The sequence below is a fragment of the Barbus barbus genome (assembly GCF_936440315.1).
Source record: "Barbus barbus genome assembly, chromosome: 16".
In the NCBI taxonomy this organism is placed as follows: Eukaryota; Metazoa; Chordata; class Actinopteri; order Cypriniformes; family Cyprinidae; genus Barbus; species Barbus barbus.
This window is the reverse complement of record NC_136744.1, coordinates 6150421-6166443: the sequence shown is the minus strand read 5'-3', so window position 1 is coordinate 6166443 and position 16023 is coordinate 6150421. Positions and strand designations below refer to the sequence as shown.

At 38.3% G+C, this 16023-nt stretch overlaps 1 protein-coding gene across 1 annotated transcript; it reads right to left on the bottom strand.

Moving 5' to 3' along the window:
- Positions 1-3312: 3312 nt before the first annotated feature.
- ppm1g (protein phosphatase, Mg2+/Mn2+ dependent, 1G) lies at positions 3313-10851 on the bottom strand. The gene is made up of 10 exons (XM_079437427.1): positions 10375-10851; positions 10166-10235; positions 9530-9615; positions 9117-9240; positions 7282-7736; positions 6280-6408; positions 5672-5906; positions 5433-5562; positions 4867-4963; positions 3313-4376 (listed from the first exon to the last, which is right to left on the bottom strand). The coding sequence occupies exons 1-10, from the start codon at positions 10483-10485 to the stop codon at positions 4188-4190; spliced, it is 1626 nt and encodes a 541-aa protein (XP_079293553.1). The 5' UTR covers positions 10486-10851; the 3' UTR covers positions 3313-4187.
- Between the last annotated feature and the right edge of the window lie 5172 nt (positions 10852-16023).

Below are 16023 nucleotides of genomic sequence, written 5' to 3'. Positions count from 1 at the left end.
TCATATTTTATTACCATTTTCTAAAATATAGCAAATGAACTGTGATAATGAAGCTTAATTAAAATAGCACAGCGCGAGTGTAAACTGAAGGACATACAGAATCATACCTGAAACCGAAAACTAATAAATTCAGTAATAGGCCTATACCTATTACTATAGGCCAGGGATAGGCAACTTCGGTCCTGGAGGGCCGGTGTCCTGCAGAGTTTAGTTTGTTTTTACAATTGGAAAAAATCCTAAAATATCCTAAAATACTGAAAAGTAATTAGCATTGCCTTTTGGCCACTGTTCTAAAATCAGTTGTGATGGAGAGAGCAACAGGTGCATCTGACAGCACAAGGCAGTTACTGGTATTGTCTTGACTATGGCTTTGAATAATTGCAAATCACATGCAAATGTAAAATATATGTTATGAGTGCTGACTTAAGCAGTTATTTTGCAGATAACAGGGTCGTAGCTCTCAGGGAGATTCACATTCCAAGTGGAGCCCAAGTAACCAGCATAAGACAAGTGCGTTTTTGACTAGTTCATGGGTTAGATGTTGAGATTTATTATAGTCTATGTATTAAATGAGTATTGTCTCTCCTTACAGATACTAGCTTATTCTTTCAGGCTTGACACTTCTCAGACAATACTTAAGGTATTTCGCGTAACCTTCCTGTGGTGTTTGAAACCTTTACTATCTGCTCCATATTTATATAAAATGGAATAATTTTGAAATCAATTTGCAGATACGAAACAATCGAGGATGCCTAATTAAATTCCTGCATGCCACCAAACAGCAAGCAAATGTAAGTAAGTCTATTTAAACAACCTTCTTAGTGTCAAAGGTCTAAATTCTGTTCATGTTTGAGTGTCAGCTTTAGACAACAATGATAATCAAAAGGAATTTGCAGCATCAGAAATGTCCTTTCTTTTATTATGGGCCAATATTTGATGATATTTTTGTATTTATGAGAGCATTTATTTTGGTGTGTCAACATCTTATATCAAATACCTGAATTAAGGTATATTTTACATAAATGGCTGACATACTACATTTTTGACTTTGTTAAATGAATAGTTTGAAAATTTGCTGAAAATGTACTCACCCTCTGGCCACTCAAGATGTAGATGAGTTTGTTTCTTCATCAGATCTAAAGAAAGTTATCATTACATCACTTGTTCACCAATGGATCCTTTAGTCTGCAGTGAATGGGTGCCGTCAGAATGGGAGTCTGATAAAAACAGCTGATAAAAACATCACAATAATCCACACCACTCCAGTCCATCAGTTAACATCTTGGGAAGTGAAAAGCTTGTAAGAAACAAATGCATCAAGATTTTCGCAGGAGGAAGCATTAATTATGGATAATGGAATTGTATTGAAGCAACAGTTTAAAGTTAAAATGCCTTAATTCTTTGAAAAACATAGCTTTTCACTTCACAAGACGTTAACTGATGGACTGGAGTGGTGTGGATTATTGTGATGTTTTTATCAGATGTTTGGACTCTCAATCTGACGGCACCCATTCACTGCAGAGGATCCATTGGTGAACAAGTGATGTAATGCTAAATTTATAAAAATCTGATCTGATGAAGAAACAAACTCATTTACATCCTGGATGGCCTGAGGGTATGTAAATATTCAGCACATTTTCATTTTTGGGTGAACTGTTACTTTAATGTCTGCCCATTGTCATTTCTTTCTGTTTATTATATTATCCTTTCTTAGTCATATTTTCAGGATTGACTACTTAAGTGTTCATTTGTTCGTGTTCTTTGTACCCAGGCCGTACGTCCTTGAAGTGGCCAAAAACTACCAGCATGGTATGACAACTTGTAGGTTTTTTTTCTCTAGCTTTGTTACATTAGCACTAAATAACATAATTTTCCCTTACGCATATATTATTTCCCTTACGCATAAGAGGCTTTAGTTATGTCACATGATTTGCTACTTGCGATTAGGCCTACTAGCCTACTCAAAGAGTTGCAAAAATGACAAAACCTTTGTAAAGTTCTAGTACTTAGTATGTCCTCCATATCTCTGACCCTTCTCAGTGTACAAGTTCATGACAAATCAGCACATCTTTCATGTTTAATTCCTGGATGAAGTCCTCCTTAAATGCCCTGGTCTTTAATGGGGAGTGTTGTGAGAATACATAGTCATTGTCATGTTGAAAAATTGCCAAACAATGCAGGGAATGAGGAGAGGGTAGCATCTTCTGTTTCAGCATTGATAAAGCACAACACCTTCACACCTTCAGCACTCACACACATCCCTATAGAAGAGCTTTACTACCACCGAACTTCACTGTGGGACCCACTAGCAAGACCAGAACATTTTAGATGGTGTAGATCTGAAATGATTGACTTGGTTATGAACTTCCAGAGGTCCATATTTTGTAAATAAGGGCTTTGGAAAAAGCTACATGTGTTTATTGTTCTAGTGTGGACAACCATGCATTTCACTTCTGCATGTTACTGTTGTACGGTTTCACTCTTTTAATAGCTTTTGCTGGCTCTGAGATGCTTGCTTGGTATTCTAAATGCTCAGAGAAAAAAAATCACTGATCACAAAATTAAAGCTTAAAGTCCTGATTATATAAGAGACTTTATCACAAGTTCATGGTTTTTGAATTTCTGTTACTTTTCACACTTGGTTTGGTATTCCTCATGTATTATTGTCCTGAAATAAATAATTTAAAAATATATAAAAAAAATTCTCTCCCAAGTACATTTGATTATGTTTCACTGGGCTATGTAGCACTTTGTTGAGAAATTTCTCCTCTTAACATGCTCTGTTGATCTGGCCTTGGACCAGAACATTTAGTTTTATTTTGTAACTTTCAGGAACGTTTACTCATTTTTTGCAACATTTTATCACTTTGATAAGAAGAAAAAAAAGAAAAGAATACTTTTGACATTTTTCATTGCTAAATTGATCAAGTAGACTAGCTGGAACGTTGCATCTAAAAATGTATTTTTTTTTTTTAAATGTTAATATAATTTATATAAAGGGGATACATGCTTTGTGCTGTAATTTGTGCCAAGTGCTGTGACTGGCCATTGTTGTTTTCTTGTTAAGAGTATTAAAAGTATAGAGACATTCAATGTAGTATCTTAATAGGAGTTTAAAAGGTGCATATATTTTAACTATTACACAATGCCAACTTCATCTCCCATTATGAACAGACCTCGGCTCATATTAGAGCTAAAATTTGGATGCATTTTTGCCATTCAGATTACAAACAACTAGACAAGTCAGTAGCCAGACATCCTTGCTACTCGAACAAACCCCAATTCCCCACAAGAAAAACAGCATTGCGGTACTTGTCTCCACTTGTTTATTGATACAGAAAAAGTTGTAGTTCTGAGCAATGACTTCCCTGTACAACCCACCAAGATGTTCTGAAAAAGTACCAAAATATATATTCCAAAATACGTCGTATATAAACCTTAATGAATCCAATGGACGCTTCAAGACCGAGGACAATGAGAAAAATGAGCAGAGAGGACTTCCACTGTGACTGAATTATTACCAAATAAGGCATTGATCCCAATGTCAGCCTTTTGACTAAAAAGAAGCCGATTTATTACAGACATTAGGATCAATGTACCCCAAACAGAAAGTTGTTCTGAATCACTAGCAAGAAACAAGGGAGAAAGGAATGTCAATGTAATTCAGTGTCTGAGAGCATTTCAACAGGATTATTGTGGGCGATGGCAACATCAGGAAAAAAAAAATATAGACGAGCATCTTTCATATTATTTTTTTTTAAAAATGTATCTGATCAATTACATACTGTGTTCAGGAAAAAAAGGGTCACAAATACTGACACAATGATCCACTACTGAAAATAAGAAAAGAGCATTCAAATCAAGTTGAGTTATTGGAAAAACACCATGTACATAAATGAGGGTACGATGGACAGATACATCAGGAGTACACAGACTCGTGTCTCATCACCTCTGCTACTGCACTTCTTTCATTCAGTTATCAATTACAGACGTCGTTGACGGGAATATTAAACAAATCAGGACAAAAAAACAAATGTCTGGGTTAATAATTGTAGTTGCTTGCGTCTTTGAATTGTTTAAAACTAAAACGCTCTTTCTTATGGAGCTATCCTTAAAATTTTCCCAGTGGTCTGAATTCAAACGGGAAACCGTCCTCAAAATAATCAGCACCTTCAGCAATAGTTCTTCTATTCAGTTTTGGATTTTTTGCTGTCGTTGCCGTTTTCCCCCGCCGCGGTCTCCTCTAGCTTTCGCTTCTTGGTGCTCTCATTTATGTTGTTCCCAAGGTGTGGGGGGAAGGTGATAATTATACAGGTCATGTTGTCACATCCGGTCCCATCTCCTGAAGTGTCTGGGGCTAAGCAGTGGTCCAGCAGCTAGACGGTAAAAAACAAAACAAAAACAAACTTGTTAGCAAGCTGACTTTTTTTTTTTTCTTCATGGTTCTAATGACTACAAGAATATTAGTGACAAATAATTATTTATTCATGCCAATAGTAATTTTTTTTTTTAATGTTTAAAAAAAAAAAAACTACATAAATACATATTTCAGTGGTGGTTACCAATTCCAGTGAAATTTTATATAATTTCAAAACTGCAGCAAAACAACAAATGTAAATGGCATGTAGTCTTGTAGTATTTTTAAATTAAATAAACACTGCATCACATTTTAATTCAAGCTTAATCCTGAAACAAAATACAGTTTTGAAGTAATTTTATTTAACATTAACATCTTGCCAAGAGGGGAATTTGAAATGAAGAGCATTTCTCACATATACACAGAGCTGCATTACGGAAATCATAAGCACATTTAAAGCGCACCCCCCCCCCCCCCAAAAAAAAACCCCATCACTTTCCAGTACTTGCCTCTTCAATAATGGCAGACAGGGGTCTGTTTTTACCAGTCTCATTTTTCAATCTCTCATTTACAAAGTCCACCACTTCTTGACTGCTCATCACATTCCTTTAAAAACACAAAGACAATTTAATCAGCTCATTACAGAAACTGCATTTCTCATGGAAGGGACATACACAAATCACAGTTGACCGCCTAACTGAATAAGGCTAGAAGTTGCAAATGAGACCCAATGCTTTTCAAAAACATTTTATTCATCATAGTATTTTTGAATTTGTCCAGAAATTAAGTGATTTTACCCCAATTAGAGAAACAATAATTTAAATTAAAACGGCTTCTATAGCCAATTATATGCATAAGGTAGATCCAAGACCTCACAGCTAAAAGCAATGAAAAAAAGATCAAGGCATGACAGCCAAAGTATGATCTTGATTCACAAATTTACTTATAATAATTGTAGGCTATATGACTAGCAAAATTGAACAAATAAATTAGGAATACTACATTTACAACTTGCAAAAAATTCAAAACATAATATAACATGATATTGTTAGTTGTGCTGAGTTATTAGTCTTACCAGATGCCATCACAGGCAATGACCATAAACTCATGGTCTTCATTGAGAGTCAGCACTTTGACATCAGGTAGAGCAGAGATCATCTGTTCCTCTGGGGGAAGAGCCTTGTTCCTTTTATAAAAGTGATCACCTACAAGAAAACACAATGTTAACATTTTCTGCAGTTCTTAATCAAAAAAGGAAATGTGCAAAATCAAACACTTTGCGAAGATAAATCAGCTAGTAAGCAGCAGTGTTACCAATCGCTCTGGAGAGGTTCAGGCCTCCGTTGACACGGCCGTCCATCGTCACTTTCCCACCAGCGTTCTTTATTCTGGTCAGCTCCAGCTCGTCCTCTGGCTTGTGGTCGTAGGACATGTCCACCGCCTTTCCCTTTTCAGACACCACACATCTGGAGTCTCCAGCGTTGGCCACGATGAGCTGCTTCCCACGAATAAGAGCAACTACAGCTGTGGTGCCACTGTCTGAACCTGGCTGAATAACAGAAGAAAAAAGTAAATAAAACAGACTATGCTCATGGTCATGTGACCCACTCATTATTTTAAGTTTTCAAAGCATTTGCTTAAGGAAGAATTTGTTCACTTAAAACAGTATGCTTATTTTTATTTATTTTTCAAAATTACAATAAGCTAAATCTGATTGCTACAGCAGAGGGGATGATTTGTCCTAAAATTCTCCATTTGTGTTCCACAGGAAAAAAAAAAAAAAGGTTTCAGAAGAACAGGAACAACATGAAGGCATCATGAACTTCAGTTCAGGATAGAATGAGGTCAGAAACATTATCACATGCTTCATTTAATGAATAAACACTACATTTTCCACAATTAACTGCAGGCCATATGCTAACCTCCTCTTTTCCATCCATGCCCGGCAAGCACATTTCCTCCTCTTCATCACCATCCTCTTCCTCTCCCTCTTCGGTGTCATCCTCTTCATCGTTCTCACTGCTGTTCTCACCATCCTCCTCACTGCAGTCCTATTGGCCACAACAAAAATATTAGTTACAATGAATAACAGATGCTACTTGTGTGCCAAGAAGCACTTTTTGAAATGATTAATGTATTATTTTTGAAAATAGCATTCAGTACACAGTTTATATTGTGCCATATTCAGAATGTACACTACAATTTACAGACCTGCAAACTCATCAGAGAAATATGAGAAAATATTCTATGAGAAAATATTTTTAAAATGCATTTTATTTCTGTAATGCAGCGCTGAATTTTCATACAATTTTCAACCCCAAATTTTCAGCATCATTACCGCAGTCTTTAGTGTCACATGATCCTTCAGAAATCATTCTAATATGCTGATTTGCTGCACAAGAAACATTTCTCATCAATGCTGAAAACCGTTTTTGCTGCTTAATATGTTGTACCTTGATACATTTTTTCCCAGGATTCTGTGATGAACCAAGTTTAAAATAACAAAAAAAAACTAACATTATGGAGGTTCAGTAAATGTTTTACTGTCTCTTCTGATTAATTTAATGCAACCTTGCTGAATAAAAGTATTAATATTGTTAAATAAAAACAACTAAAATATCCCTGACTCACCCCAAACTTTTAAATGGTAGTGTTGCATTTCATTTTTTATGCCATATCTTCTTGAATGGAAGTGTAGTAGGCTAGTAAGCGATGGTATTCCATTCATTTTGTGCAAAGCTGCTTTAAAATGTGTATTGTGAAAGCACTATACAAAAACTTGACTTGACTATTACAAACAAAACTTACTCTCCAATTACCAGGTCAACTGTATTTGAGATTGGAGCAATGCAAGCAACCCTTGGCCATTACACAAACCTAGTGCTGAACTGAACTGTCCAAACGTGCTAGATTTATCCCCTCACCTCTTCCTCACTACCGTCTTCTTCATCTTCTCCCTCCTCCGACTCTTCACTGTCAAAGAAGTTGGACTTGGCACTTCCTGGAGCAGGAGCTGCCGAGGAGGAGCAGGAAGGACCAGCATCCCCAGTCGACCCAGACTTCTCAGCGGATCCATCAGAAGCAGAGCCACTTCCGCCACCGGACGCAGCCGCCTGTCTGCAGGCCCTCATCTTGGAGCCTCCGGCCACATTTCCAGCACCGGCTGCCTTCTCCTTCCCATTGCTGTCGGATTCAGAAGCCCCGCTTTCAGTCTCACCATTGATTCCCTTCTCAGCATGAGATTTCTCTCCCTCCTCAGACTCTTTAGAGGCACCTGGACACGGCTTTTTGGCATTTTTGTTTTGTCCGAAGCGGCAAAGCAGCTCCTCGATTGTCATGGTGGCCTCTTCATGCAGCAGAGCTGCTTCTTCATTATCAACTGACAAGAAAGGTGAACGTTAATTTGTAGCAATTAAACGGTGCATGCATTTACAACCCAGGGGCCAGTTGTTCAAAAAGTTGAATCTGGATCAGAATGATCTGGATTTGGAAATCCCATGTTTTACTATCCGGGATCAGGTAACCCATCTTACTTTAGTGCCAGTCACTTCTGACTGGTCCATATCTCTGATGATTGTGCCAACGTAGTTCACAAACAGTGATTAAAAAAAAAAAAACATTTTTGTTCCTGAAATTCACCCTTCTGCTGGGATCAGAATAATTCAATTTGTTTTGGATCAAAAGTATCCCAATCTTACTAAAACGCTCTGAACACAAGCTGAGGATTTAATCGGGATCGAAACCAAGACTGGATTTTGTGATCTAATCCAAATTCAGAATCCTTTTTTCTTTTGAACAACCCATTTTCAAGATTTGATCCAATCCGATGGCTAAAATCCAATCAGATTACCTTTGAAGAACTGGCACCAGGTGACAAAACACTAACTAGGACTCATTATCCGCAACTCTCATGATATGATATCACAATTTCTTGCTATTAACACATTGTGAAGTAACATTAAGTAAAGTTTCATTCAGAAATAACACCATATACCATTAAAAGAGACAAATATAATGGCAATCTTAAAAAATGGTGGTCAATCAATATTAATGTTACGTTTATTTAAAAAAAAAAAAGTAAATTTGAAGACATTACTCAGGCAGTCAGTACAGTTTGTATGAGATGAAGCACTTGGGGAACGTCACAAGACAGATTGAATACACACCACACCAATAAAATGCTATAAAAGGATCTAAGGCATTTAGAAACCATCTCATAATTTACAACAGGGCTTGACAATTACTTAATGTTCTAAAATAAGGCAAAACAATCTTTAAAATAAACTACAAATCAAGATACTTCTCAATTTAAAATCACTCCCAAATTTCTGGAATTGTACAATTTAATTACATTTTTAGTTATTTTAAATCAAGGACACTCAATTTAAATGAAAACAAAGAGTGCCTTGGAATATTAGATGTTAGATTAAGATGCAGCAATGTTATTAAAAAAAAAGCAGCATCTAAAAAAAGAATAGCTGCCTGAGGTGAAGCTGACTTTATGCCAATAAACTGAAACCAGATACAAGCTGTAATGTTACGTTTATGTTATGCATCTAAGTTATCTGATTAATATCATAGGAAGTGTCATAGAACTGACTGAATCCAGAGCACAAAAAGATGCATATGCCAGTGTACTTCAAGTTACGCGCTATAGCGAGAGAGTGTGAGATGCGCTTTCAGCTAAAAAATTTTTTTTCCACGATCATCGTTTTCATGATCGATCATCACTGTCACTCGAGTACTCCCCAACACTAACCATCATCTTCATCTGCTACTTTTTCTGTTTCTTCCTGAGGACGTCCAGCTATCTGAACAAGCTCCTTGATGACTTCCTCTGTGGTGATTCGGGCATCTATAGCCAGGAACGCATCTTCCAGAGCCTGCAAGCAGCACAAACACAGTGATGAGGTCAGGGATTATAACCATCTTCAGATAAGACAATCTAATTAGACTAAAGTCACATGAGACATTAATGACAATAAAACAGTGATTTTCTGCAAAATCCTGCTGTCTTCGAATAATATCAGAACGATCATATTTACAAGCTCGGCACGTATGAACTCTACTCAGGGGCATGTGTCAATTAAAGGATTATAGCGGGCACAAACTGATATCGGTCATAATCAGACGAGTTCAATAATCAACTATAAGAGATGCAGAAAGAGTTACCTTTTGCAGTTTGCCATCTTTATACGCCTTCTGCTCTTTAATGATGTCAGGTAAGTACTTGGAGCAATACAAAGCAACCTCTTCACCTGGAGACACACAGTAAGAGACTCTCACAAAACTCATTCATGATTATTATACACCATTTTCAACTCATTCTGGAATAGTTCACCCAAAAATTATTTTACCTACTGACTGTACATCTCAGCACAAGGGGAGATTTTTAGTAAATTATAACTTTAAAGGGACAGTTCACCCTAAAGGTGATATTTTGATGAATACTGGTAACTGTTTTGGCGACACTGACTTTCACCGTATGGACAAAGAAAACACTTGAGACTTGTCAAAATATATTTTATGGTCCACAGACAGAGGTCACAAAGATAAGAAATGACGACAATTTTGTTTTTTTGGGGGGAGGTGAACTATCAATTTGTCTATCCTCACACAATACTATAGCATTTGGACCCCTTGCACGGTTCTTTTGGGGACTTGATATGCATGATATAAAAACAAAAAAACTTCGTTGTCCAAGTAAAAAGTAGCAGAGTGGTTTGAATGTGAGAAACCGAAATACAGTTTTTGGGGTGAATCCTCTCTTTAAAATCTCGTTGTGGGCTATAAACGTTAGCAGCTTACCTCCATGTCCATCATAGACCGCAAACATCGCAGTTTCACCATCCAGCTCTGGGATGCAGTTGTGCGCGTCCTGGGAAACAAAACCAGGCATAAAACAGGAGTCACTCGGACCTCACTGGCGCCAAAATCACTAACACGAGCACAATTACATGAACCACTGCAGCAAATACACAAAGCAGCGGCAGAGAGTGAATGAAACAGTGTTTTACCTCCATAGACACCCGCCAGCCCTGCATGGCCGCGAAGCCGAAGAGCATGCTCTCATTCCCGCCGTTGCTTGTGGTCTTCTCCGTGTTGGGTTGAGTCAAATAAGCCCCCATGATGTATGTAACGAAATATGTTTTTCGTGAAAGAAAAGCGCGTAATACGAAAGAAATCCGTTTTTTTATTTCAAAGACAGGTGAAACGTAGATACTTGTCACATTTCAGTGTGCAGTGGCCCTTAGATGAGAGCAAACCGGTGTGTTAGCCTGCTGCTGCTAGCTGACGGGATGCTAATAAACAAACAATCTCAGATCCAAGAAGACACTGAGCGAACTCACTTTAAACACGGAGGGGATAAATACTGCTTCGATTTAAGTCTCGTTTAAAGCACAGAAAAGCCCTTAACACATGTGAGTCAACATAATCAACAGTTCACCAGCAAACACATTTCACAGAGGCCGGACTTTAGGCACACCGGAAGCGGAAGTCTGCTCATGTATTTTCAAAAAAACTAAAAAAATAAACATGAAAACGAAGCCTAAATAGTCTTTCTGGGATCTCTTAGTAGAGATATCCTTAAAAACATATAATGCGATGGATGCCTCTTTCAGTTTTTACCAGCTGGGATCAAGCTGAATTTTTATGGACCAAAGTTCACATGGTGTCATTACATTATGATCCAAATAAATTTTGTTTTAATTCTTAACGGTGCAAACATATACCATTTTTAACGTTAATGTATTTATATGAATAAATAATACAACTAAACCTCACACACACTGGACAGAAAATCTGAAGTGCAGAATGAGTCTTAAAAATTGTATAGTGCTGGAAGAAAGACTACCTTTTCAAATATACCGTACAGTGAAATATACAGCATAATGTTCTCTAAAATGTGAATTTCTTCGTTTAGGAGGTAACCTAACCTCAAGAATGAACTCCCTACTAACACGTGTTTAAGACTGAAATTTTATTTTGAGATAAATATTTTTTGTGTGTGTGTGTGTGTGTGTGTGTGTGTGTGAAACATTAGATCATCTTTTCTTTCTGTGTGATACGGTACAACCTTTTTGGAGAGAGATGCAAAACTGGTTTTGTTCCAGGGATGTTGAATTCCCACCTCGCAATGTGAAGATAGTCAGGTTTGGTATTTTTCTTGAAAACAAAGATTTTGAATTTGTTATTAATTTTCTGTTATGTTTTGGGAAGTTTTTTATTCACGTGTAGATGTTTTAAATCTAAACCCAACTTTATTCAATGGTATAATGAGGTAAAACTCTTATACATATCTTTAAAATGTGTTAAGATCAAGAAAGACTTCTCTCACGGATTTGGCCAATGGGCAAATTTGGCCACCCCTACTCTTTTCAAAAGACATCCTGGGATTTTTAATGACCACAGAGAATCAGGACCTCGGTTTAACATCTCATCCGAAGGACGGTGCTTGATAACAGTATAGTGTCCCTGTCACTATACGGGGACATTAGGACCCACACAGACCACTAGATGAGCACCCCCTGCTGGTATCACTAACACTTCTTCCAGCAGCAACCAGGGGCACGTTCAAGCTCAGACCAAAGTGAATTATCCTTCACCTGAAATGTTTGTCTTTTCATCCTAAAATGCGAGGCAAATGTTGGATCACAAGAATTAGGAACCACAGTTTCTACAAATCCCTTCACTCGATTGGGATGTTCTCTTTTATTTTTGACGGCAATGGCAGTGGCTGTAACATCGAGCGTATTTTGCAGTGTTAAACACATATTTATACCGATTTCATCAGGCTCCGAAAATTCTTCAAAAAGAACACAAAGAATGGCCTTCTCAGCTTCCATAGTTGCAAAACTTGCGTCATCAGAACAGGGTGTTCAATGCACCACTGTTTCCGTTTAATAAACATTTTGCACCGTTTTGTCAGGAGGTGTCCCATCCAGGCCTCCTGACCTGCTTAGCTTCAATGGGCAACTAGTCTTGGGCTACAGGGTGATATATCTGGTTGGTTGATTTTTATAATGGTTTATTTATTTATTTTTTCCACATTATGAAAGTCAATGTCTACCAATTTTTATATTTTTATATAATTTAATTATAGACCTTGAAACTGAATATTAAAAATTTAGTGAGAATGTATGAAATTAGGGTAGTTCACCTCAAGGGTTTTATCTCATTGTCTGTATAGCACAATCACTACAAACAAACAGACACAAACAGACATGAATGAAAACTTTGTAAACATACACAACACAATTATCATAAATAAAGAGCAGAACATCACTGTTGCGGGATTTAGTGGTTGTAGTAAAAATAAACAAAGGATCACGAGAACGAAGTAGCATCAACACACTTTCCTTTAGTGAATGTTAAATAACATTAAACTCAGGCAAAGACAAAGGGAGAACTGAGGACTTATAAAGGAACAGGAGCAGGGCCAGGACAGGGAGGAGACACGGGAAGCCTCCAGGATGGAACAGGAGACTCGGGAGGCCATGGCGGATCCGGGGAGCTCCGTGGCCTTGGCCCTTGGCCTGGCCACACAGGCCGTGACTATATGGCCCCCCCCAAAAAAAACATTTCTTGGGGAAGTTCCCCTCTGGGAGCCATTGAGGAGGAGCGGGCTCTGTGGGGCGCTCTGGAGGAGCGAGCACCTGAGGGCGCTCTGGAGGAGCGGAGCTGGACGGGACCAGTGGGGACGCAGGAGAGCTGGACGGGACCAGCGGAGATGCAGGAGAGCTGGACGGGACCAGCAGAGGGCACTTGCGAGGAGTGGAGCTGGCCGACTTGGGGAACTCAGGAGACGAAGGGCTGGATGTGACCAGCTGAGGCGAAGGAGGGCTGGACGGGACCAGCGGAGACGAGGGAGATTCTGGGGTTAGAGTGGGCGCATCAAACTCCATAGGTAGTGCCATGTCCAAGGGTGCAGGAACAAGTGTCGGTGGGCCTGCCATACTCTTTGCCGGCGGGCTTGCCATACTCTCAGACGGCGGGCTTGCCATACTCTCTGTAGGCGGCGGCAGCACAATCATCGCCGCGGGCGGAATCATCGTCATTGCAGGCAGCAGAACCATCATCGCCGTGGGTGGCGGAAGCAGGCTGAATTTCCCCGGACCTCCCTTGCGGGGAATCAAAACCAGCCGCCTCCTCATCTTTTGTCTTGGCCTGAGTTTTTGTTACAGGATTTAGTGGTTACAGTAAAAATAAACAAAGGATTACGAGAACAAAGTAGTATCAACACACTTTCCTTTAATGAACATTAAATAACTTTAAACTCAGGCAAAGACAAAGGGAGAACTGAGGACTTATAAAGGAACAAGAACAAAAGAGCAAACAAGATGATTAATACAAAACAGTTGAATGGAATAAACGATGATTAACTAAACTAGGACAGGAAAAAACAAATAAGGGCAAACAGGAACTAAACGGAAACCAACACGTGACAATCACCAGATACAATCATGTGTAAACAAGGTATAAACAGTAACAGCCTCATTGATAGCATGAACAGTCCATCTCAAAGTAAGCAGACAGACTGTGTTTATAATAAAGTGATCTAAAAGCTCATTAAAAGCTTTTTTTTCAGTTGTTTCCTTTTGCATGAGAAAAAAGGAAATAAAACTGAGCAGAGTGCCTTACTTGATCATTTGAAGAAAAAATACAAAATACTCTTGTAGGATAGTCGGATAGTTCAAATGAATATACAGGTACATCTAAAAAAATTAGAATACCGTGAAAAAGGTCAATATTTTTTGTCACTCATTTCAGAAAGTGAAACCCATATATTATATAGATTCATTGCACATAGAGTGAAATATTTCAAGCCTTTATTTCTTGAAATTTTGATGATTATGGCTTACAGATAATGAAAACCCAAAATTCAGTGTCTCAAAAAATTTGAATATTACATAAGATCAATAAAAAAGGATATTTTAAACAGAAATGTCAGGCTTCTGAAAAGTATGTTTATTTCTATGCACTCAATACTTGGTAGGGGCTCCTTTTGCATGAATTACTGCATCAATGCGGCGTGGCATGGAGGCAATCAGCCTGTGGCACTGCTCAGGTGTAATGGAAGCCCAGGTTGCTTTGATAGCAGCCTTCAGGTCATCTGCATTGTTGGGTCTGGTGTCTCTCATCTTCCTCTTGACAATACCCTATGTCAATCTCTATGGGGTTCAGGTCAGGCGACTTTGCTGGCCAATCAAGCACAGTAACACCTTGACAACTTTGGCAGTGTGGGCAGGTGCCAAGTCCTGCTGGAAAATGAAATCAGCATCTCCATAAAGCTTGTCAGCAGAAGGAAGCATGAAGTGATCTAAAATTTCCTGGTAGATGGCTGCATTGACTGTGGACTTCAGAAAACACAGTGGACCAACACCAGCAGATGACATGGAAGCCCAAATCATCACTGACTGTGGAAACTTCACACTGGACTTCAAGGAACATGGATTCTGTGCCTCTCCACTCTCTTCCTCCAGACTCTGGGACCTTGATTTCCAAATGAAATGCTAAATTTACTTTCATTTGAAAAGAGGACTTCGGACCACTGAGCAGCAGTCCAGTTATTTTTCTCAACAGCCCAGGCAAGATGCTTCTGATGATGTTCCTGTTTCAGAAGTGGCTTGGTAGCCCTTTTCCTGAAGACGTCTGAGCGTGGTGACTCTTGATGCACTGACTCTAGCTTCATTCCACTCCTTGTGAAGCTCTCCCAAGTTTTTGAATCAGCTTTCCTTGACAGTATTCTCAAGCTTGCGGTCATCCCTGTTGCTTGTGCACCTTTTCCTACCCAAATTCTTCCTTCCAGTCAACTTTGCATATAATATGACATATAATTTGATACAGCACTTTGTGAACAGCCACTGCTTTCAGTAATGACCCTCTGTGACTTACCCTCTTTGTGGAGGGCGTCAATGTTTGTCTTCTGGATCATTACCAAGTCAGCAGTCTTCCCCATTATTGTGGTTTCAAAGAAAAAGAGATACCCGGAATTTATACTGTAGGGATGGTCATTAATTGAAACTCAAATGTAAATATTCTAATATTTTGAGATACTGATTTTTGACTTTCATGAACTGTAAGCTCTAATCCTCAAAATTAAAACAAAAAAACTTTTTAAATGTTTTACTTTACATGTAATGAATCTAAAATATATGAAAGTTTCACTTTTTGAAATGTTACAAGAAATTTTTTTACTTTTGCACGATATACATTTTTTTTTAGATGTACCTATATTTAAAACTAGTTTTGTGTATTTTTGCTACTTTGGAGCTCCCTACAGTTAAAGGGATAGTTCACCCAAAAATGAAAATTATATAATTAAAGGGATACTTCACCCAAATATTTTAACTCTCTCAGTTACTCACCTTCATGCCATTCAAAACCTGTAAGACCTTCGTTTATCTTCGGAACACAAATTAAGATATTTTCGATGAATTCCGAGAGCTCTCTGACCCTCCCAAAGACAGCAAAGATCCTAACACAATCAAGGTCCAGAAACTTGGCAAGGAGATCATTAAAATAATCCATGTAACATCAGTGGTTCAACCGTAATTTTACGAAGCTACGAGAATACTTTTTGTGCAAAGGAAACCAAAATAATGACTTTATTGAACAATTAGTTTACTCTGCGTCACCAGCACCATTTTGGAGAGTATCACATA

What these genes read in the sequence shown, in the direction of transcription:
- ppm1g (XM_079437427.1), bottom strand. Translation starts at nt 10,485, where the DNA reads ATGGGGGCTTATTTGACTCAACCCAACACGGAGAAGACCACAAGCAAC. An exon ending in AAGACGGTAGTGAGGAAGAG is followed by an intron (nt 6,409 to 7,281) that starts GTGAGGGGATAA and finishes TGTGGCCAATAG; the next exon opens with GACTGCAGTGAGGAGGATGG. An exon ending in TGTCTGCCATTATTGAAGAG is followed by an intron (nt 4,377 to 4,866) that starts GCAAGTACTGGA and finishes TTTACCGTCTAG; the next exon opens with CTGCTGGACCACTGCTTAGC.